This window comes from Lycorma delicatula, chromosome 13, assembly GCF_047948215.1.
Source record: "Lycorma delicatula isolate Av1 chromosome 13, ASM4794821v1, whole genome shotgun sequence".
NCBI lineage: Eukaryota > Metazoa > Arthropoda > Insecta > Hemiptera > Fulgoridae > Lycorma > Lycorma delicatula.
The window spans coordinates 39,596,069-39,622,576 of record NC_134467.1 but is presented as its reverse complement, the minus strand read 5'-3'; the positions used below and the strand labels follow the sequence as shown (position 1 = coordinate 39,622,576).

Sequence of the window (26,508 nt, the reverse complement as noted above, 5' to 3'; positions counted from 1 at the left end):
AACAATAATAATAGGAATGCTTAAGTCAATCACGACCTCATAGTTTCATATACTTTCAGACAAAACCTTGCAAGAAATCCAATATCAGTGCTGGAACGATTCAAGATTGAAGTGGGTCAATGATCCAAATCGGTCATACTACTTATGCATAAAATAATAGATGACATCAGTCACAATCCTGTCTGAAGTCAAGAAAGCCAATAAAGATGGATATAATTTTAGATCCTCCGGTAGATTACAACAGGTACAACTGTTAGTGTTGAACCTTACTGAACCAAGTGGATAAATACAAACAGAAACAACCTGTAAACATGTAAGCCTCAATAAACACCTACTAAGAATGTTAGTCCCTTGGAAAACACAATACTGTTTAAAATTAACAAAAAGAAAAGATGTTAAATCTTACTCTGTCCTTAAGAAATTGGAAGACATCGATGACTTATCATGTGATTACAAAGCTGCAGAAGATACACAATTAAAGTTTCCTGAAAGCTACATTCTTCTGTTTTGGTCAACCATCCGCCTACGACGTGGTGGATTTTTTAAAGTTTTTAACTTGTCACTGATGTCTCCGATTTACTAATATAATGTGTTCTGCAAATGGACTTGTAAACTATTTGACATCGATATAAATAACAGTAACTAAATGTTAATCGATATTGAGACACAAATAATTACCAATAATCTATACATTTAAAATATTAAAAATGTTTGTAATTAAGTTATTTATGAACAACAGTTTTATTTTTTAATATCTAAACTGTGTACTTATACTCCAAATTAATAACATAACTAATTAACTTCATTTCATTTTTTGAAATGTATTACTGTATTATTAACAATGAAAATTACAACAAAAAAAATCTTGATTAAATAGAATATAGATATCTAACATATATACCTGGTAGATGTGTTTTCTGTGTTACCATATACAGTAATTGTAAATAATATTACTGCAAATAAAAAATGCAAAGATAACATTTTTTCCATGACATTAATAAATATTTATCATTATTTTAATGTGTGTTATAATAAAATGATAAGTATTTCATAAATTACAAAAATGTTAATGCTCTGTTGTCTTACTGATGCGTTTTTCGCTGCATTCATTACAATTAAACGATTGCATTTACTTTAAAAATTAATGAAATGTATAATGTATAAGAACATAATAAAAATAATATGGCAATTACATTATCGTCAAAAAATGACCTTGTTAAAAGAACAAATACATTTTTTAATCATTGGGTTATGAACCTTTTGATAGTAGTGTAATATGTTACAAATAAATTATCAACGTTCAGTATTTTGTATAAATAATATTAATAGTAATGACAGAAAAAAAATTAAATCAAATACAAAAAAGTATAAATAATAATATATATGTATGTATATATATATATCATATCTTCAATTTTTTTTATTTTCTCAATAATCTGAAAATGATGCATCTAACTTTTCTTGATTCAAAATCTATTATTAATGAAGAACTAAATCTAAATTATACATATACAAACACTATTTATAGACATTTTATATGAAATTTTCTCTAAAATGGATTATTTAATAATTAAATCCTTTCAATTAAAAATCGAGATATTTAAAAGAAAGTTGCGTCATAAAGTTTGTTAACGAACCATAGGCATGAAATTTGAACTATAAAACAATTCTAAAAATATATTAAGACAGATTAACTGGTATGTTCTGAGAGAAAATACATTTATGCTTTCTTCCCCTCTGTATATAGCTTCTTTAGAGAAGCTATATACAGAGTGATTCAGGAGGATAGGACAATACTTTAACAACTCATTCTAGAGGCTAAAAATAAGAAAAAAGTTCATATAAACATAGGTCCTAAAACACTTCGTTAGCGAGTTATACAGGGTGAAAGATTTCGCCCGAGTTTCAGTTCCTCCGGGTAAATTAAGGATTTCTGAAATTCTGGGAAGGTCAATTAAGGGGCAAATTCAATTGTTTCTTATGATTTTTGAGCTGGGAAATCGAAAAAAAATAGGTCCCAGAACTGTGTATCTCTCTTAGTTTCTAAGATATCCCACGTAAAACGCCAAAAATAGGGTCAAAAAACACATTTTTTTACATTTGACGTATAATAATGTTGTTAAATTGGCAATAAATCATACATTTTTTAAACATAAATTGTAGAGAATTTAATTATAAGATTGATGTAAATAATGTCAACAGTGTTCCAAAATCAACAGTGTTCCAAAATCAACAGTTCACAAAATTTTACATAAAAAAACTGAAATTACATGCTTATAAAATCCAGATACTGCAGGAATTGAAACCTGATGATGGTGTAAAACGTTACAATTTCGCTGTTGAAATGTTAGAATAAATGAAAACAAATCATTTTTAGATGATATAATTTTTACAGATGAAGCTATATTCCATGTGAATGGATGTGTTAACAGGGACAATTCACGAATATGAAGCTCTGAAAACCCACACGCAATTATTGAGAAACAACACGATTCACCTAATGTTAATGTTTAGTGTGGTGTGATGAAAAATCGTGTAATAGGGCCTTTCTTCTTTGCTGAAAAAAAAAAACAATTAATGGAGTTGTGTATCTTGACGTGTTAACCGATTATTGCTTTCCTCAGCCGGATGAACTCGAAAACATTCATCGACTTCAATTCCAACAAGATGGTGTCCCCCGCACTTCAATGCATTGGGTGTTTTGAACGAAAAATTTGGAGATCGATGGATAGGCCGACAAGGACCCATACTTTCCCAAGGAATCCAGACCTGACTTTTTGGGGATTTTTTCTAGTGAGTGTACATCAAAAGCGTTGTTTATACACGAAAAATTCGCGACCTAAACCACTTAAAAAACAGGATTAATGAAGTAATGACAACCATTAACGAAGAAATGTTAACTAATGTTTGGAGAGAAGTTGAGTATCGTTTGGACATTTGTCGAGCAACTAAGGGCACACATACTGAAATTTATTAATTATGTAAAAAAATGTTTGAGACGACAAATTTGAAAAATAAAAAACAAACTGCAAGTAATTCTGTTTTAATTTAAACCATCTTCAAAACCGCACCATTCTTTTATGATAACCCTGTATTTAAGGATTTTAGACAAAAGCAAAGCCAGAACATTTGGTAACATACATTAAATGTTTGTGTGCTGTTTATAAGCTCACACGTACACACGTGTGCGAGTTAAAATAAAAAAAGTGTAATAAATTTCTGGGATGAAGTTTGAATTTTTTTTATATGGCACTGTAATACCCGTTAAATCGCTGACTATTAATAATTTTTCATATGAATTATTGAATTATTTTCATTACATTAATTTATATCAGTCTTCTATATATCTATATTTTTTTTGTGATATATTATCCTGTATCTAAACGATTTTCCAATTTTTTTTTCAACTTTAATCTTTTTTTTCATATAACTTAACCTAATTTTATTAGTAAAATAGTATTGTTTAAAAATTCTCGCAGTTCGAATTTTTTTTTTTACTTCCGTTTTCAAATTATTATTACAGTAAAAATATATTATGTTAATTGAGAGAAATGATTTCCTAGATATACATATCTATCCAAGAGATATGGGGAGAAAATACTCAATGTATAACAAAATGTTGTTTCATTAATAAAATATTTCTGTTTTATAGAATCAAAATACACACAACTCATTATAAAAAATTTAGATGTAAAAATAATTCAATATATGTGAACTATGAATTCATATGTGTAAATTTTTAACATTTTTTGGGGGTAAAACATTGGCAAAAGGGTTGTTGTACTATCTCGGTACTGAAAAATTGAAAGTTATTAAATGATTTTAAGATTTTCACTCATAGTTATTTTAAACTATCACTGTTTTTTCTTTATTAATGTATATGTTGTTATCTATTAAACTAGTGAACAATAAGCAACACTCAACGGACAATTGAAATGTGGATATAACTGTAAATTAGATTTAAGGAAATTAGATTTAGTCTTGTACAGACTCAGGCCGACCATTCCTGAGACGGTGGTTAATTGAACCCCAACCACCAAAATACACTGGTATCCATTGGTCTAGTATTCAAATCCATATATTAAAAATCCATATACTAAGATTTGAACCTGAGAACCTTTGACTAACAAATTTTTCTGTTAAACTATTGATTTGTGATGAGTTTTATACCAGCCCGGTGGGCTTACTAATTAAACTATTATTTTTAAAGAGAATAAAATTTATTTGAAAAAATTGTACCATTTTTTTTTTTTGTGACAACACAGTTACAGGACTTTCCCGCCACGCGGCTTTCTTCTGATGCACGGCTTACACATACAACTTAATTAAAAATATTTATCATTTTGTTTAAATATAATATTTTTAGTTTCTTCAATTCAATGATTCTAAAGTGCGTGCGCATTCATACTTCATTCGCGCGGGTGTGGCTAGGGAGTCGTACTAGGGGATACTTTAAATACACCACTAACCTGTGATGTTACAACACAGCTGGTGCCGAAGGCTAAAACAGAAAAAGAAAGAAAGACGACTACAGTAGCTTAATTCAGTGCTACACTAGCACTCCTTGTGGTGAGAGTGAGAGGAAGTACTAATGACACACTGTACCCACTTACCTACTAGTTTATTTTTATTTTTTACTTTTTTTTTTTAACTTCCAGCACCACCGTCAGGTATTGCTTCAGAGGATGAATGATTTGTAGCCTTGTGAAATTGTCATGCCTAACTGGGATTCAAACCCGGGACCTTGGGATAAAAGGCCGTGACATTACCACTCATGCCACAGTGTCCGCTACTTGTTTATTTAGAGAATTTTTTGGGTGGGGATGATTTTGCAGAAATTCTTTTTGGCAAATTTTTTTTGTTAACAAATGCGACTAATAAAAATAAATTAGAAGATATCTCGAGATATTGAGGGTGAACTTGCTGTACAGCCTCATCCCCTTGATCTTTAAAAATTGGAAATTTGATGGCATCATTGCCACGTAAATAAAAGTAATCTGATCAAGTTTGGTGAAAATCGGTTCAGTAGTTCTGGATATATAAGATAATTTAGAGGGAAGACACCGAACAGATACACGTACATACGAACATCTGGAAAATTTTCACCCGGTTTTTGGAATTTTTGGGATCCTTAGGTGTCAAAACGTAAAGATCCGGTGAAAACAGCATATGCCCAAATTGAACAGATTACAATACTTTCCGTTCTAAAGCTGTAGCTGACAGAAAAGTAAAAGTTAAAAGATGAACAATTTTTTTTTATTTATAAAATATGAGAACGGGTTCATTGTGTTTGTCTGGTAACGTTAAAAACCGTGCAAAATACTTCTTTTTTCCCGTACGAATGACTGTAATCAGCTAAAAGTACTATTTTTAAGATGCATATTTCAGAAAGTTTCAAGTGCTGTAGTGACCAAACTGTTGCACTGAAGAAATTACAATGCCCTGACAGATTTTGTAAACTGTACAGGCTTTAATTTTGTTATTTATTAGTATTATTTTGATAATCACACCGATAATGAATGCAATGGTGGTCAGGTGACTAGTACAGCTATATAAATATATGTATATTAGAATTTATCTGTTGTGGATCGCCCTTTAAAATCTATTTGTGTAATATCATAGATCGGGTGAATTGAACAATTAATCGACTTATCAAAATTAAACTTTGTCAGGTTTGTTTAAAAAAAAAGTAATTCGATATTCATATTTCACACCCCCTTAGAAGTTGAATTTCGCAAAATCCAGAAATTGGTTTTTAAATATTCATCTCAGAAATTTATCGGAAACAATAAATTGTGAAATTAAACATCTACAATTTCCCGCAGTAAAAACTTTTCAGTATTTGTTAACGAGGGGAGTCTACCCAAAAACTTTTTTCTTTAAACTGCAAATAGAAAGTTTATATTTGGTCAGTTTGCTTGGCTTACAATGAAGAGTACTTTCTAAATTTTCAGATAATTATATTCACTACAACCCCGTAAATAGTGATTGGGGGGTTAAAAAACAGTTCCTGACAAGAATAAATGTATCTTATTTGTTACTAAATATAAAAACTTGAAAAATAAGTGTCTAGTGCCTACAACTTGTAGAAGTTTTATTACAAATGTTTTAATTTAAAAAAACAAAATCACTATTCTAATTTCAAACCCCTCTCATAATTGTAGAAAAAGATTATCACATGCATCTAGAAAAATATTTTCTGTACAATGTAAAAAAAAAATCATGCAGTTATTTGAATTACAACTAAAGTTATAATTTGTTTAGTGTTAAAACAAAGAAATTAATTTTTTCAGAAAACAGAGATTACAGATTGCATAAGATAATCAGTTATAAAATGGTATCACATGGTTTTAACAATGTCCTATGAACTTCAAAGTGGCGTAACCTGTAGGATAAAATGTAAACTAAATAGTAAAAAGATAAAAAGAACGAGGTTTAAAATGGCAAAATATTCATATTTCTATCATTTTTCATTCTTGAGATACAAGCTACTGAATTTCATATTTATGTGATGAAAATACAAAATATTGCCTTGGAAAGAGTTTTATATCTGATTAAATTTTGATAGTTTTCAAGCACTTCATTATTCTGTTGTAAAATGAACTAATTAGCAACCGAATGTATTTCTGTGTACTACTCACATGTACCTATCTGTAATCATATGAGAAAGACCTAAACAGCAGCGACTTTGGCTCAAATATTATGAATTACGCAAACTATTTTACAAAAAATATCAGAACTCTAATCCCCTTTTTTATTTATTATTTTCATGTATTAAATTATACAGGTTACAAAATTCAAATATCTTATTGGTATTTTAATACAATACCCAAGCTGAAAGTTTTCTACTCGCAACTCCTGTGTCTAGTGTACTAGTCACTGTATTGTACTAGACTGTTGTGTTTGCATTTTATATACAAATCTGTCATGTTATTAGAAATCAGATATTGTCATCTAGTTAGATAGTACAGTAAACCCTACTCATTCATCTTGCCTAAGCCAGCGAACAGTTTGGTCGACAAAGACAGGACAAACCTTCAGCCCGCTAAATGTAATTTGTGAAAATACTGAACACCAATCATTTTACAGCAAATCATTAATCCATCATAATTCTTTTATGAAAAAAATAGTAACCAAATGCATTTCTATGTACTGCTCAGTTCTATCTGTCTATACATATGAGATATAAATTCTGCTAAGAAGAATTTAAAAACTCCTAATAACAGATTATAGCTACTAATATCTCACTGATATTTTATTGATTGTTATAATACAGAAAAATATAGTAAACAGCATACGACTGTATTTCTGAACATAATATACGTGTACCTCTGTATACATAGAGAAAGCGGTCTACGACAAAACCATTTTTACTGGAAAAAAATATTAATTATAATCTTCCACTTAAAAAAATAAAAAATGTATCCCTTTTTTTACTTATAATATTGATTTATTAGATTGTACAGATTATACACTGCTAATATTTGACTATTATATGAATTTGTTTCAATGCTGAACATTAATCACTTTCCAGTAATTGTAATTCCAATATTATTCTATTAAATATGAAAACGTTTACCAAGAATTGAGAAGAAAGACTGTTTCTTTTATCACATCTTTTTAACGAGTAATAATAGAACACTGAAAAAATTAATAGATTTTTTACTGAAAGAAAAACACAAAAAATTAGATTGAAGCAATTAAATAAGATGTCCAAGAGGTAGGAATTGTAGAAAGATTTTAAAAACAGGATCTCTTTAGATAATTAATTTTTAATCATGAGTTAAGAAATAGAAAAAGAAGATGCCTGCAGAAAAGGACTGGAGAAAAGAGAAAGAAAATGAATAAACATAAAAAAAAAAATGCTGGAACAAATTATCCTTAACACTGTCCATAAATATCTAAATAAGAAAGTAAAAACAATTTATTTAATGCGCTAACAAATTCAAAACCAACCTAAGATTTCAAGCCCCCAAAGATGCATATAGAAACTCATTAGTACAGGTGATTCAAAGAAACGGGAAATTTTGAAAATTATGTTGGTAGCCGGCCTGGGCGATTGGCACCACTTGAAAAGTGGCTCCAGCCTCTCTAACCTAACCTGCCATTTAGTTGTCATGGATCCTTGGAGTGGTGTCCAACGTGCATTTGTTACCGAAGCGTTTTACAAAAACAATGACAGTGTAGAGGGAGCGCGTAGAGAATTTCGCCGTCATTTTAACCTGGGACGACACGACCGTGTTCCATCAGCACGTGCAATTAAAACATGGATATCTAATTTTGAGGAAACCGGTTCGGCAATGAAAAAGAAACCTCCAGGCCGTAAGTGAACCGTCTGTACACCACAGAATGTTCAAGCTTTACAAGATGCTGTCACACGAAGTCCAAATCGGTCAATCCGTCGTCTCTCAGCATCTTTACAACTGCATAGTTCAAGAGTTCGAAGAATGTTAATGAAGGACTTGCAATACCATCCATACAAGTTGCAGATCGTCCAGGAACTGAAACCGAACGATACAGTTGTGCAAGCACAATTCTGTAATGTAATGTTTCAGAAGATAAATGATAACATTTCCACCTCAGTGGATTTGTTAACAAGCAAAATTTCAGATACTGGGCACAAGAAAATCCTACGCAGCTACACCAGCGTACATTGCACAGCCAGAAAGTGACCGTGTGGTGTGCTATGTCATCTTACGGTGTTATAGCCCCTTATTTTTTTGAGGATGACAACGGTCTTGCGATTAGCGATTAGTGCCAACGGTCTTGGCTCGTTACATAGCCATGCTTGAAACCTTTGTTGTGGAACAACAAAAGAGATTTCCACCAATTCTTAACACAGCCTGGTTTCAACAAGACGGAGCAACGTCACATACTGCAAGAATATCGATAGCAGCTGTACCCCGATTGTTTGGACGTGCCATTTCACAAAACGGTGACATTAAATGGCCTCCCAGATCGCCTGATCTCTCAGCTTGCGATTACTTTTTGTGGGGTCACCTTAAAAGCAAGTGCTCCACAGTAAACCTGCTACAACGGAAGAACTGAAGGCAAAGATCCGAGAAGCAATTCCGGAAATTCCAGTCGAGATGTTACGGCAAACCGTGAACAATTTAACGAAGAGACTTCGTCAGTGTTTACGTAGAAGAGGAGGTCACCTGCAAGATGTTATCTTTAAAAAATAAACTAAAATGTATGTATCCTAAAATGGCAACATTTGTAAAATTACATGAAATAAAATTCATTTACTAAAAAAAATTTTTCATTAATGTTATTTAATTGTTTTAATTTCCCGTTTCTTTGAATCACTCTGTACCACTCACACCATGTAGGTTGAACAAAGTGGACAGGTTTAAGTTAGTTTTAATCATCACAACTAGCCCGAGATAAATAATAAACTTGCATTCAGTCACACTAAAATACAATTGATTTGTTTTTATGAAAAGGAATGATGTATGTTTAAAATAAAGAAGCATCCTGTTTTCTGTGATCACATAAAGACCTCAAATTATATATTATAAACATATTTCTAAAACTGAAATTTATATAAACTGAGCTTTTTATTACAATAAAATAGTCTATTTCACGAAGAATATTATTTTCTAAGAAATTAGTACAGATAAAATATAAGAAAAAATATTTTTAATTAAAGTCATATACTTGTGATAGTAAAATTTTAGCAAATTATAAAAAACTATTCAAACTGCAAAAAACACAGAGAAAAGCCGCATTGTCTGGAACCAGTAACTTAACTAGAAAACACAAATCCCCGAATAAACAATAAATAAAGAATACATAATCAGATATCTAAAAAATAATAAAGCATTTCGGTGAGAACCCAATAATTTTTTAAATTATCGTATGATTTATTAGAAAAATTATTTGAAAACATTTTGAAGAGAGAAAAAACCCACAAGAACGCTCTAAATTCATCCTCTTCACAAAAAAAGAGACAAAATGGAAGTTACTAATTATAGAGGAAAAATTTCTCTTCTTTCAGTAACCTATAAAATCTTACAAAAGTTGTGAGAATAGAAGGGCACATCAATAAACAATTTGGAGAATACATCAGGGTGGTTAAGAAATGGAAGATCTTGTGTGGAACAAATAGTATGTGTAAAATTAAGCTGCATAAATTATAACCTTCTTAACCGAACAAATAATTTCCATTGCCTTTTCTAAAGATTAATTTATTTTGAATTATCAAAAAAAAGAATTTAAATTACCAATAAATAATTTAAGCATGGTAAAATATACGTTAATAAGACCGTTGAGTCAGATCCCTTTTAATTGTGTTCTAGATAGACATCAAAGAATGAAGGAAAACAATGAAACTAAATGTGGTAGAAAAAAAAATGGGTTACAAAAAGGACAACCTAGGAAGAAATTGTTTTGCCTTTAAGGAAGATCAGGCAATAATTGCAGACAATTTTGAAGTAACAAAAATTAAAATAGAAACATTAAAGTAATTGCAGAAAAAAAAGGATTATATATTTCCTAAAAAAATACAAATGTTTGACGAATATTAAAAACAAATCAAAATCTCTAGAAATTAATTATCACAGATTTAAATGAATTAATTCATCAGTCAAAAAAAAATCTTAAATAAAAATCCCTTAAAATATGTAACAAAACATTTCTTAAAGAAATGTATTAGAATACTAACAGTGGCAACAGAGGATTTTATTTTAAAGATTAATTTTTTTGGGAGGTTTTAAACTTGTCGGGTAAAAAAAAAAATTAAACATTTTTTACATTTTCCGACAGTACACACTTTTAAAAATACGTCTAAATTTCCACAAATAAATTCATAACATTTTAGAAGTTATAACAACAAAAACTAGTCGAGATGCAAATAGAATTTCTGAGCACGGTCGAGAGACCTGCCATCTCAAGTCTCTGCCCTCTTATTGTTTAGATTTGCGGCTCCCATCCTTACCAAAAAAAAACTTTTTTTATTGTGAACAGAATAAAATTTCAAACAGAAGTTGGAGAGTAGTAAGACTATTTAAATGAATGGAGACATACATTTCAAAATGTTAGTTTTTGTTTATTTTCAAAGTTATGGAGTATTTTTAATTATGCTTGTTGCTGCAAAAGAAAAAAAATTATTATTTAAAAAAGCTTTTATTTAACTAATATTAATATTAACATTAATAAACAAAAGGAAACAAATTAGAAAAACCTGAAAATGAACTGAAAAGTAAAAAATGAATTATATAAATATCTAATAAATAACCAATAAATAAAAAATAAATAAATGTAATAATTATTAAATTTTAAAATTAAAAGTAATGAAAATATTTCGTTAAATAAAAGCACGGCGCAGTTATTATAACAATCTTTTCGAATAAGTATTTATAGACATTTGCTGTATTTTAAAATATACTTTTTGTTTAATGAGGTTGTTTAGTATTGTATATACTTTATTTATCTGTAATAAAATAACACAAGTTTTAATTCTTTGATGGTTCAAATTTGCACCGGGATGATCTTTAAGGGTTAATAAGATTAAAAATAAAAATTAAATTTAGAAATCTTGCACAAAGTTATTACATTTTGACAGTAATCTGAAAAATTATTAATTGTTATCGTTATTATAATCGTAATTATGAACTCGTTAAATAAAAATTCATAATTAATTAAAATGAAATCTTTATAAACGTGAATCAAATTTTATTGATTGTCATACGATTCATGAGAAATAAAAATTTTCAGCAACATGCATGAATTTAGTCTAGGAGTAGCGCGTGGGAGGGTGGGGGTGGGTCATATCCAAATTTTAACACCATAGTACTGTATTGTCATCGAAGTTACATACGTGTACCAAATTTCATTGATTTTTATACGATAGATCAAAAGATATAGCAGTTGCAAGATTTGATTATAACTTAAGCAAGTTAAATAAAAGCTTATAAAAAGAGGAAAATAATTCACAACCAGCAGATAACAATAGACATTAAAGAAATTGATACATGAAAGTAGCACTAATTTTTTTACATGTATGTTGGTAATAAATTAAAAGCTAGTAAAGATTTTGAGGTCAATATTGATAACAGGCACAGATTGTTTGGTTTTAATATTTGAAAACATTACTAAAATGTAACACACGATGTGAACTTCATTTGTGAGCGTCATTTGAGAAAAAAAAAGTTCAAGAAAAACACATGTAACTAGTGATTTATACAAGTTTCACTTGAGAACTTTACACAACTTTTTTACACCAAATTTTCTGACTGCCATGGTTCTGGGGTTAAAATCTACATAACTCATCATATATTATAAACTACAGTAATATACATATCTGCATTTGAGGTAAACAAGATAGAAATTCCCTGCCTTAAGTTGTAACATACAAAAATGAGAAAAATGTAACATTACATTAAAAACATAAGAAAAATTTTGTCATACTAGTTTTAAATTATACACATATGAAAGAATGCTATTACGTTTTTCCTTAATCAATTTTCTTAAAGGTCATAACAATTCTCTAATAAGGTTATTGTTAAGATGTCTTTCCAAAATATAAATCTGATTAAGAGATTTTTGATAAATGTTACAAATATTAATTTTTTTCTTTATGTGGAAATTAATATGTGTTTTAAAATCACAACTGCAATTAAAACACTTTTGGCAAAATTTACATACATAATTTTTCCTTTTGGGATGTAAATTAATACACAACTTTAAATTAGAAAAATGATTAAACATCTTCTGACAGAAGTTATAAATTAATTTTTCTCTTTTGTATGAATATTAAGATGTCTCACTAAATGGTATTTAGTATTAAATGACTTTTGACAGAAGTTACAAATATAGTTTTTCTCCTTAGTATGAATATTATTTACATGCGTATTTAAAAGGTCTTTACAATTAAATGACTTCTGACAAAAGTTACAAATATAATTTTTCTCCTTAGTATGAATATTAATAACATGCGTATTTAAAAGGTCTTTACGATTAAATGACTTCTGACAAAAATTACAAATATAATTTTTCTGCTTAGTATGAATATTTAAATGTGATTTTAAATACGAACTTCGATAAAAACACTTCTGACAAAAGTTACAAATATAATTTTTCTCCTTAGTATGAATATTTAAATGTGTTTTTAAAGTAGAACTATCATAAAAAGACTTCTGACAAAAGTTACAAATATATTTTTTCTCTTTTGTATGATTATTAATATGTTTATTTAAACTGCTTTTGTCATTAAATGACTTTTGACAAAAGTTACAAATATAATTTTTCTCTTTTGTATGAATATTAAGATGTCTCACTAAATAATATTTACTATTAAATGACTTTTGACAGAAGTTACAAATATATTTTTTCTCTTTTGTATGATTATTAATATGTTTAATTAAACAGCTTTTGTCATTAAATGACTTTTGACAAACGTTACAAATATAATTTTTCTCTTTTGTATGAATATTAAGATGTCTCACTAAATGAGATTTAGTATTAAATGACTTTTGACAGAAGTTACAAACATAATTTTCCTCTGTTGTATTAATATTAAGATGTCTATTTAAAACATTTTCAAAATGAAATGACTTTTGACAAAAGTTACTATTATTTTTTTTCTGTTTAGTATGAATGTTAATGTGTCTCTTTAAATAACAGTTACATCTGAATCTTTCATTGCAATATTCACAAACCAATTTTTTTCCTTTCTGCTCGAGCAACTTGTTTTCACTACTTATATTCTCAATTGAATTTTCTATCATTACATCACCATAAGCACAATTACATTCACTGGAGTTTTCACTTATAATTCCATCATTTAACGAATTATTTATGCTCTTACAAGTAATAAAATTCTTGGTACTTCCCTTGATAGTTCCTTTATCCATAGCAATCTGCAAATTAAGTTATTTTTTGTTATAATTATGAATTAATAAAAAATTATTTCAATTACAATAACATTAATAAGTGTTATCTTTCAAAAAGCCACTAAATACGTATAAAAAATTGAATAATTTAAACATATATTCATAATCAACATGGTATTGAATATTAATTAATCATCGAGTTAACTTTAGTATAATAAGGAATTTTACTTATTTTATAATATGTTTATACTCTTGAGTGAAACTTTATTATCAAATGCATGTTTTAGGAAAACCAACAAATCTAACTATTTAGCAAATTTATAACAGGTCAATATATTTATTACTTCTACATTCATATTGATCAGATCTACAAACCCACAAATTTTATATACACGATGTCTGGGGTAAAGGTATCTAAAACTAATGGCCTATATTTAGGAAACCAGTCCTTGAAATCTCTTACAACATAAGCTCAAATGACACGATATATCCCCAAGATTTGTTCGGTATACTCTCAGATTCAGCAGAATACACAAGTGCAGGCAAGCCGACTCCAATGCAACTGTACAGATACATGCTATGGTGCATGTTTTGCAACTTCAGTGCATGCTTTGGTTAGTAGTTTCACTTAGTTATGTTACAATTTGATAATTTACACAGATTTTCCAACTTTTTAATATTTTCTCTGTGAAGTAAGCAGTTATCTCACCTTTTGTATTATTTAAAATGAATTTTTGTGTAGCGAGTAATTTTTTCAGTTTTGGAAAGAGGAAGTAACCAATAGGTGTCAAATCAAGTGAATACAGCACAAGTTTCAACTTTCCACTGTCAAAGAATAAATTTTCATGGAGTTTTGCATCTACAATCAGAGACATGTGTACACGCGCATTATCATAATAAAAGCAGTAGTAACATTTTGGCTAATGTGGCAGTCCCCAATGTGGTAAAGCATCAGAAGTGTAATGCTCCCTGTACTTATAAGTTAAAACTTTTAAATTCAACAATTACTAAAGAAAGAATCAAAACATGATAGAAAATGCAGTGAAGTCAAATTAAAGAATCGACATTAAGTGCATACATAAACTTTCACTCATATAATACACCGATGTAGACACACAGAGGGCTAGAATAAACTTCATACATCACTCTCATTATAAAATAAATGCAGAAAATAAAACTTACCACTTCGTTTTTAATTACATGATCGTCAGATTTAATTAACTTGATCCCTTCAATCCCAAGAGGATCAGTTACTTCATTATAATTATCACAACCATTACCAAGTGGCTCCTCTTTCACTTGCAAAGATTCATTATCCTAAAACATAAAATCAGCATTTTAATGTTAAGTTTAATGATGTGATGACACTTACCATATGACATAAAAAACAACCAATCAGATGTAATATCATCTTTAATCAGGTGATGTGGTAAAAACAAGCATAGTGTTTCCTCTGCGGTATCATCAAGATACATGCTTTGGTGCATGTTTTGCAACTTCAATGCATGCTTTGGTTAGTAGTTTCAGTTAGTTATGCGTGTTCAACGGCTTGTACAAACAGAATTAAATATCAACTCTCCTGCATCCAAGACATCATATTCCCAACATATGACTTCAAGAGAGATTGGAAGCTTGGTTTCACAAACTGGAAATCAAAAGGTTTTTTAGTTATAAGAGACTGTGAATCAAGTAAGCGATGCATTCACTGCCAGTCTAGGTAAGTCTATTAGGTGGTCTAGTTATGGACTGCAAATGCCTCTTTCTACTGTTCATGACATTGGTAATAAGCACTCCATTTGCAAGCGTACAAGTTACAAATACATCACATTAAAACAAACGTTCGCTGCAAATATCAGTTTGTAGCAGATGTAATCATCATATTGAAAACAATCCTAATTATAATGATATTTTATTTAGAGTTGAGGTAACTTTTCATACATTTGGGATAGTTAAAGACACAATTGTCAAATTTGGTATAGTGAAAACACCATACAGGAATAAAAAATGAATGAGACATACCAAAAGTCAGTATATGTTATGATGAGAAAAGATGGCATCATTGGGCATTTTTTTTCATGAAGTTCACTGTTACAGGGCACACGTACCATTACATGCTTAAGAACTTTGCTGTTCTTCAGATTCCTGCAGGATTCAGTTTCCAACAAGATGGTGCTCCACACCACTTTTATCGACACACTTCCCCAGATGTTAAATCAGACAAGGAGATCCTAGTGCATGTCCACCGACATCTCTTAGATATCACTCCTCTACATGTTTTTGCTTGAGGGTTTATTAAAAGTTATAACAAAGAAAAATTTGAGATTTGAACGTATTAAAAAAAAAAATTTTAAAGGTGTTGCTCTAACAATGCCGCAGTTGCTCCTAAACACATGGCAAGAGTTACATTATCGTCTAGGGATCTGATGAGCTAAAAAAGGTGCATACATTAAAGCTGACTAACCTACATTAACATGATGAGTTTAATAAAAAAAAAAGAAGAAAGTTATAAAAATGATTACCTGGTTTTCTTAATACAAGTTGTACTTTAGGATACTTTTAGTCTGGACACCCTGTAGATTATAGTGTATGTATTACACTATAATAATATTACACTATAATTCTTGTATATATATATATATATATATACAAGAAAACATTATTTATAATATATAATTACAATAATATAATCTTGTTTTATAAGTATATAAGATTATAAAATAAAAACATCTCTTACAAATTAGCACTTTTGTGATACACTCCTCACACATTTCTACACACCTCGATCCTTTACAGGAACACATCAAATATTTGCTGAAAAATTTCTGAATGACAGAATTCAAGCAAAAAGCAAAATACACAATTCAAAAAGGCAATCAATTTGAACAAAGTTGATTTCAAATTGAAAAATGAAATAGATGACCTTCCATTATAATGACTCCAGAGGCCATTGCTGATATTCAAGGATTGCTGGTCTGTCTGTCAAAAAAATTTATATATTAGATATCACAATAAAGCGATGTAAATTACACATTTTGACTTTAGATTCAAATCTGATTTAAATCTGAAACCATACTATGTAACAACATATGAGAACTAACCGTAACACCTTAATTAATGCAGATTGACTTCTCAAAAACATTGTCGATATCAGATACACCCGATCTATACTTTTTTGTCAGATGAGGGGCATGGTTTCATTTATCAAGACTAGTGAATGAATTTCCTGCTGTTTCTGGTGAACATATATGGGATGAAACAATTTTTGTTACTGTATTGTCAGTACAAAAGTCTTCTGTACAATTTTCAAGAATTCTTAACTCTATTAAGATTGTGGATAAAAACTGTTGTTGTTTAATGTGCAACACATTGTTTCTTTGTCTTGATGGAAGAAGCCAATGTGTTGCACATTAAACTCATTAGTACACATTCATACAGCTTTTACAGTCAGCAGAGGACAACAGCCTATGTTCCCCAGATCTGAAGGATTAGAGTTTATAAATATTGTTTAGTTTTACCTAATATAAATACAGAATTAAAATTTATTTTAGTTTCATTTCATTAATAAAATTTTATTTCAAAACTATGTTTCATCTGTATCACGTCCATCCTGACCCTGTAGGAATAGACTCCTGCCATGTGATGATTCTGGTCGCAATGTCACCCTCTCCATATTATACCTACAAAAAACCTATCAATAAGTCTTAAACAAGACTGACCAATTAAGCTTACAATAATATAAATTACACCTAATAGGAAAGGCTGAGTTCAACACACACCAGCATGAATAAAATAAAACATAAACATAAAACAGAACGTAGCAAAACATAAATAGAGAACACGAGCAAGAACATAAAACATGAACACTAATACCAATTGAGCTGACAATAAAATAAACTACACCTAATAGGAAAGGTTCAGTTCAACACAAACCAGCATGAATAAAATAAAACAAAAACATAAAACAAAACATAGCAAAACGTAAATAGAGAACAAGAGCAAGAACATAAAACATGAACACTAATACCATAACAGAACAACAAATGGAAAACCCAAGGGGGAAACTTCTCTACACACCTTCACCAATCCTTTCTTTTACAAGAGATCCCATACGTTCTTCAATGATGGTCCATTCAGCCTGGTTTTTCCAATTTTCATGGAAGTCCAATGTCAACCTGATAACATCAAGCTAACAAATCATTTCTGTGTGCTTCATATCATACTGAAACATTCATAGAAAACATAAAAGTAATTGTCCAGCGCAACACATTGCAGACATAACACGGAATCAACCAGGCCAAAGCAAGCCAATCTGCCCCTAAACCTGCCATACACTGGAAGAAATTGCATCACAAATTTTTTTATCATACCCAAGAGGCGCCCTGCAAACCAGCAACATCAGGAAACAGATCATGCCCATCAACTGTTTCACCCCATCTTGCCAGCCATAAAGGATAGCCCTGTTGCTCAATAGTCCAAACTTTTTCTGAAGTCAACTCTCCTGACTTCTTAGCAACATATACCTGTTTGCTCCTCTGACACAAGTAGATCAATTGGATTCACTCCAGCAATCACAAAAATTGACTCATGTCATCATATGGTAGCCTCCTGTCACCGTTAACAGCAAGACGTATTGGGTCTCAATAAAATATCCCAATAATTTTTTAATTTCATCTTTATAGCATAATTACCTCATACACACCCTTATGCAGCGTACTCATGGCCTTAAAATTAAGAACTCCATCATGATTGATCACATGTCAAATACCACAGAAGGTACTACAGGCCTTCTTTGCAACATATTGTAAGTGCTCCTTGAATCAAAAATTGTCATCAAGAAATACCCTGGGGTACTTTTGAATCTGAATATATTTGATTCGCTGGCCTGACATCCAAATATAGGCTTGCCGCCAAATGGACTTTTAAGGAGTATCATCATGGTCTTTTCCAAGCTGAACTTCATCTTACGTTGATGACCTCACGGCTCAAGCATCCTGCAGGCCCATGTGGCTATGAATGCAACTCCCTTTGTGAGCACTGTTTGATCAGCAGGAGCATGCCATTAGCATAAGCCACCACAACACCCGCTGGACAACCTACACCGCAGAAGAGAATCAAACTCTACCACCCACAACAGAGGCTCCAACACACTGCCCTGGAGACAACCCTTACACAGTGTCTTACTAATTTCACGGCTGTTTCCACAAAGCACCACATCTTGATGAAATGAATGTCATCTGAAATAACTTTGCAGAACTTGCAACTCATTTTCAGTACATCCTCGAGGATTTTCAGTAACATCACAAGATCAATCTCTCATTCACACGAAGATACAGAACCTTCTCAAAAACTTTACCGTGAACTGACAGCAACTTCAAGGGCCTGTAAGAGGCACCAACAGTAGCTTCCTTGTCACCGCATTTAAATAATAATTTAACTAATCCTTTCTTCCTCGAACAAACTGGGAAATACCCAGCAAACAAATATCTGCTGAAAACCCGTGTGACAGTTCTGACACAAACTCCAACACAGCAAACAAGAAGCTCCACTGTTATACCATCAAAGGCAGGGGCCATAACCTTTCCAAAACTACAAATAACCTGACACACTTCAGCCTCGGTAATTTCCGAAGATAAAGCATCCCCATATACATGAGCGACCTTACGACACACCAGTAAATATACAGACTCACAGTCTGCATTATCATCAGGCATTAAATCATCAAATAGTTTTTGTAATATTTCACTTTTGTCTGATATAATTCCATGCAAAGTTGAGAGAGTGGATAGAAGAACATCCTTTCTACGTTTGTGTCCCAAAACTCTATATACTACTCCTCATGGGTCTTTATTACCCGGTGTTGCGCAAAAGAATGCCATGAATCTCTTTTGGCACTACATACCTTGTAAAAGTAATAATTCCTGCTCTCTATAATTAGCAACAAGTATGGCCCACTGTCCAGAATCACATTCTCATTGAGATGCCCTTCGTAAACAATAGACACACTGTTTCAAATTAGTATTTTCCTTATTCGACCACAACACTTGCCTCTATCGACTGGAACTACAGGGTATAGAGCACTAAGCAGTGTCAATAAAGGACACCGACAATTTTTCTGTCAGGTTATCCAATTCCAAATCATTGACACTCCAAAAACTTAAGAGTCTAACCGAGAGAGAATCCACAAATTTCTTCACCTCTTTCTCTTACGATCCACTCTCACGTCAAGAGTTATCAATCTTTGAAGAATCAGTAATCACTTTGAAAGTATTTTCATCATCTGCAACTACCACAAGACGCTTCTTTGTTTGTCTTATTTGGTTGAATCTTCAGGTTCGACCTCTTACTGCAAAGGACTACCTGAAACTCATCCTTCAGGTCTTTACTAGTTTTGCTAGATGTCACTTCATTCATATTGACAAACACCACTTCTGGCTGTCGTCAGGACAGATTAGCTTCATGTCTCCTTTACCACCACCTATCTTGCCACAACAGGCTTAGCAGCCAACATCTGTTATCCCTCAGCCAGCGCTGCCACAACTGACTTAAAATCCCTCACCTTAGGAAGATCCTATCCCGCACACTTTTGGAGGCACTCCTTTGAGTTTCCAATAACTGAACAATTAAATCATAATTCTCCTCAAAGGCTCGCATTAAGGTGGCAAAGGTACCTGCCTTTCTAACGGTTTTCCCTGATTCTTGAACCAAAACCTTAACCTCTCCAGCCCAGATCGATGGCTCATCTTGCGACTTATCCTCCCCAAAAGAGGAGGAAGAACCATCAAGCTGCAACACCTCACCAGATTTAACCCACTTGGGCTTACCCTGATTCTTAATGTCAGCTGTGTCAGACATACCCTCAATCAACAAACCACTATATAGTGAACTAAATGGGTAAACCCACAAGTACAAGAAATTTACACCACTTAACCAGTGTTGGGTTGACTACATGAAAATTTTGGTAAGAAAATTTTCGCGTAAAATCTCAGATTAAAGTTTAATAGACTTACCAACAGTCATTATCTTTGCCAAACAAAGTGGATGCACAATAATAAACACACAATACAAATGAAAACTATCAACACAAAACATAAACAAACAAACCGTTGCCAATAGGACAAGAGCTGTTCAAATTAAACAAATGTATGAAATTTCAACAAATTCAAAATTAACAGACCAAAATTATTAAACATAACAAAAACCAATAACAATAAATACAAACTGAGTAACAGACAGTCCCTGTGCCAGTAGAATAGTTCAAAGAGAATAAACCCACCCACTCCAACAGATAGCCTAGGCTACCTATGTAACCAAAAATTTGAAATAAAATACCCAAATATAGAAACCAAAAACAAATACCAAATCCTTACAAACAACTTAGTATAATAATTTCTGAATATTTTCGAAAACATCACAAATAGTAACCAAATAGGCGGAGGAACCCACACAAGCCAGACTGTTTCCGCTGGTATTGCGTGTTTAACTCTCTGTATCGGGTCCATTTTAAATTGCTTACCTGATAAAATATTTATATTTTATTAGGCTTATTGAAAGCTTATAAGCTTATTGAAGCTTATTGAAATGTGAACTATATCAACAGATTGTAATACACACATTTAAATTATCACCAAATTTTCAAACAAAAATTTTGCTCCCACACACTGATAATTTATTATTTATACACAGCATAAGTCAGTATTAACTAAATAGAACTAATAAAAATAAAAACAATTTTTTTTTTGTAACAGAACACATAGAAGTAATATAATATACATACATACAAATACACACATAGATATATTTATGTAGTAAACAAAAGAGAAATCATGTTTAATTAATACTTACATGACCTGGATAAAACCCCATCTCTTCTTCCATCTTTATCGTGTGTAAATCATTTATTTGTTCATTGGTTCTCATATTAATATTAGGTTGGGATGAAACATCATCATTCAAAAAGATCTCAGATTCCTTTAAAAAAAAAGATAATGAAAAAACCTTACAAAATGTAAAAACAAACTAATATTAAATCATTTTTTTTACTCTATCTGTTACTTAATACCATTATATACATCATAAAATTCAAATTAAAATAGATATTTTTGGTAACGAATATCATTAAAAATGTAAGCATAATTGCTAAAAATGACATAAAAATCAAAAATTAAAGACAGAAATAGATCAAAAAAAAAGTTGTTTTAATTAATTTTTATATAAATTTATTATCAATTGAATATTACAAAAGTTGGTACTTACGTATTAACGCCACCGCAGCTACAGCTTTATTTGAAAACAAAGTAGTCAATTGGATTTCAGTGGAAAATGGGCCGATACAGAGCAAAACAGTCTCTTTATTAATTGTAATATATTTATTTTATAAATATAACTTAACCAAACTTAACCTACGCTCGCTAACCTTAACTAATTAACGCTGTAATTTTTTGAGTATTTATTTAATAAATTCAGTAATTATTGCAATTATTTATTATTTAAATAACAATAAAATAAATAAATATAAATAACCATTTCTTAAAATGAATAAAGAGGCTCAATAAAATAAATACTCAATTTTAAATAAAGCTGTAGCTGCGGTGGCGTTAATGCGTTAAGTACCCAAAAGTTATTAGAAATATACACAGTTTTTATTTTCTTAATCTGTAGGTTGCAATTTGTTTAACTACAGAACAAAAAAGCAACACCACCAAGGCCAAATGAAACACGGATGATATGTAATTAAAAGATAAATAGTAGTGGCTCCAATTTTCCAGACGACAAACTAACTGGACTTTTTAAATTCAGACTAGGCAATTTAAAAAAAAATAAATACATTATTATTTTAAAATTTTAATACTTCAAATAGATCTTTGCTTCAACGGGAAGTTTTTTATAAATCTTTATTTTGCCGGGTTTTTTAACTGACTTTTTTGCAATTCATTTACATTTAGCAAAAACATATATAGATTTAGGCCTATGTCATTATAAAAGCAAATTTCTACAGATTGCACTTTTTCTAACATAATATTGTTTACTTTTTACCATATTAATTTTTTTCTTACTTTGTACGTATGTTCAAAATTTATTTTTAATTTTACTAAAAAACTTTATTTTTATTTTTACTTAGTGTTACCCATTAAACATTAGAATATGTCTAGTATATGATAAACCTTTTTTTAAATTATACATATTTGGTATTGCAAAGGTCCATTTGGATAGTTGATGAAAACTAGTCCTCTTTAGTTGCACTAAATCTACTTGCTATAATAAAAAACAAAAAATGATTCTACAAAGTAAATATGTTTATGACATTTTGTATATTGATAAAACAAAAATAAATTGTATCTAATTCACTCAACACACATTAACAGTGCAGCCACAGTTAAATTATTATTAATATTAGGTGACTTTAATAAACCAGGTTCTGTATGGAAAAACATTAAATACATTTCTTTTGTTAAATGTTATCGTGCAATTTAAATGTTAAAAATGCTGCTATTCACCTTACAGATTATTCTATAAATTGTAATTTTTGACAATCATATATAATATGCTAAACTGTTGCGTTAGTTTTCCCGATATAGTTTTTTTTAATATTACTGATGTCAATGTTAATATTTCTTACCTGTTATGGTATGTTCTTGTCTGTTAATTTTTATCATTACATCATTTACCATTAGAGATTGAATTCTAATCTTAAATCTTATAAATACATACCAGATAATAAATACTAATTTTTATAAGTCAATTAAAAACAAATATAAGTGTTGTTCAGCAAGTTCTTGGCCTGACAAACAAAACCAAAGATTTCAGAGAAATTTTTTTTATCTTTCAACTAAGTTCCCTTACAATTTGATAATTTACACAGATTTTCCAACTTTTTAATATTTTCTCTGTGAAATAAGCAGTTATCGCACCTTTTGTATCATTTAAAATGAATTTTTGTCTAGGGAGTAATTTTTTTCAGGTTTGGAAAGAGGAAGTAATCAATAGGTGTCAAATCAAGTGAATACAGCACATGTTTCAACTTGCCACTGACAAAGCATAAATTTTCATGGTGTTTTGCATCTACTATCCGAGACATGTGTACACGCGTATTATCATAATAAAAACAGTAGTAACATTTTGGCTAATGTGACAGTCCCCAATGTGGTAAAGCATCAGAAGTGTAATGCTCCCTGTACTTGTAAAACTTTTAAATTCAACAATTACTAAAGAAAGAATCAAAACATATAGAAAATGCAGTGAAGTCAAATTAAAGAATCGACATTAAATACATACATAAACTTTCACTCATATAATACTCCGATGTATACACACTGAGAGGATTAGAATAAACTTCATACATCACTTCAATTATAAAATAAATGCAGAAAATAAAACTTACCACTTCGTTTTTAATCGCATGATCGTCAGATTTAATTAACTTGATCCCTTCAATCGCAAGAGGATCAGTTACTTCATTATAATTATCACAACCATTACAAAGTTGCTCCTCTTTCACTTGCAAAGATTTATTATCCTAAAACATAAAATCAACATTTGAATGTTACGTTTAATGATGTGATGACACTTCCCATATGACATAAAAAAACATACAATCAGATACTTACACAATCAGATGTAATATCATCTACAATCGCGTGATGTGGTAAAAACAAGCATTGTGTTTCCTCTGCGGTATCATCTTCAATTTCTAGTTTGATACTGTTAGAGGACAGAGCTTCAAATGTGTGGATATTCTTTGAAGGTACATCCATTATCTTCAAAAATAAAAACATTCACGTTAAAATTTAAGTATTTATAATGAAAACAATAAAATCGCTGCAAACTGTAAAACATTTCATACATTGAATTTTTAAACCAATTTATTAATATTTATATATTTTTTCAATATTTATGAAATACGATTTTGAAACAGCCTGGGAAAATTTTAAACCTGACTAAATAATGTGGCTTTTTTATTTCTTATTTCATTCAACACTAATTTAAAAGTATTAACATTTCAAAATGCCTCTGCATTTTTTTTTCAAATAAAATTTTGCAAAGTTAAAAATTCAAGGGTTTGCTAGGCCCCCACTATGCTTCAGCCAGGTCTTTGATTGTGTATTCACACATTAAAAAAGAAGTGTTACACAAATTTTGACAGAGCCTCAAATACCTAACCTAAAATGTTTAACAGGTCTCCTACTAATAATAGATATGCTTAGGATTAGTTAATACAATATCTAAATGATAAATGGTTTGGACAGCAATGATCTGTACAAGGTCAAAATGCAAGCGGAGGATATCAATATTTTAGTCAATCAGTTTTGTGAGTTATGGTGACCTATTAAGATGATAATCCATTCTGTGCAGAGAAGTTAGGGTTTAAGGTTAAGGTTAGAGTTCTGTGGAGAGAGGTTACAATCATTAAATACAATCATTAAAAAAAGGGTTTTGTTTACATATGCATTTATTTGTAAACAGATAAATTTTTCAATTTTTTAATTCAATTCTTTGTTACTGAAATACAAATCTGTTATGCGAATATTAAATTAGATCTGTCATTAAAAGTGTCTAGATGAATTTATAACTGTAGAACATGAGAACTGTTAAGTAGACTGCTTTGTGAAGATATACAATATAGAAAAACAAACAACGTGGTACACAAATGAAATGAAAAATTACTGTCACAGTTAAGTATAAACATGCACGAATGGAGTATAGTCGAAATGTGCGAATAAGTAGAAAATAAAACCATACCGGCTGCACAAGCTTATTTCCATACAGTCGCTAATTAAAATATTAATGGTAACCAATTTAAGGTGTAATCATGTTTCATCATGCTGTTCCAAACTAAATATTAATTTTTAAAATAACATTGACAAAACCTTTCCTCCTAAACTCTTACTATAATTTTCTGTGTATATTTTTTATGACGTTCACAACGTTGAGGAAAACAGTATTATTACTATATAATTTAGAAATGATTAAACAACTGTCTGTGAAAACAAAGCTATTGTAACTTATTACATACTTAAAAGGATAAAACAATAAACGTTTAAAAATACGTTGAAGAATAAATTATTAAAAACAAAATAAACTATAAATAAGTAAACTACACAAAAAAAACGAACTTCATAATTTTTTTCTTTAAAGCTGCATTTTAAAAGAATAGAAAAAAAAATACAGTTAAGAAAAAAGACATATTTTACATTTGTAGTCATTAAATATTAATAATAGAGTAATTAAATTACATCGAATAAACAAGTACCGAATATCAACAATCAAGTTACCTTACCTTGCTATAGTTACAACTCAACCTACATAATTCGCAACAGATGATTACGACAAATCAGTCAGACCGACGATGCCAACATGAATTTCAACAGTAATGAAAATGCTGAAATATAAAATGACCTTTTTTACCACAATTTCCAAAAAAAGCCAAAAAATTATTACATTATAAAACAACGTTTTAAATAGTTTAAAATAAAAATAAGAAATAAATAAAACAATTGTGTAGCCGACTTACCGGTACTGTATAAATGTGTGAAAATATACTCACAGAAGACGTTATCGAAATTATCCACCTTTAAGAGCTAACAGAAGTTTTATACCTGTTAAAAGTTAAAAAATTCCACTGCCAAAAAAAATATCCCGGCCAAGGCAGATCATTACACGAAAGTGTAATGCAGAA

At 30.2% G+C, this 26,508-nt stretch overlaps 2 protein-coding genes across 5 annotated transcripts in view; both read right to left on the bottom strand.

Moving 5' to 3' along the window:
- The window catches only part of LOC142333762 (spermine oxidase-like), a 34,665-nt gene extending 33,461 nt beyond the window's left edge, over positions 1-1,204 (bottom strand). For 2 of the 4 annotated variants that reach the window (XM_075381254.1, XM_075381251.1), the window contains exon 1: positions 902-1,204. In XM_075381254.1, coding sequence (XP_075237369.1) covers positions 902-990 — 89 coding nt within the window. In that variant the 5' untranslated portion in view covers positions 991-1,204. Of the gene's footprint in view, positions 1-406; positions 526-901 lie in introns of those variants that run through there. The other 2 variants (XM_075381250.1, XM_075381252.1) reach the window with 2 other exon arrangements.
- A 594-nt stretch (positions 1,205-1,798) lies between these two features.
- Positions 1,799-26,130, bottom strand: LOC142334061 (uncharacterized). The gene is made up of 7 exons (XM_075381729.1): positions 26,110-26,130; positions 24,440-24,589; positions 24,214-24,348; positions 21,678-21,803; positions 15,018-15,152; positions 13,322-13,862; positions 1,799-1,818 (listed from the first exon to the last, which is right to left on the bottom strand). Exons 2-7 carry the CDS (start codon positions 24,584-24,586, stop codon positions 1,799-1,801), a joined length of 1,104 nt encoding a protein of 367 aa, XP_075237844.1. The 5' UTR covers positions 24,587-24,589; positions 26,110-26,130.
- Between the last annotated feature and the right edge of the window lie 378 nt (positions 26,131-26,508).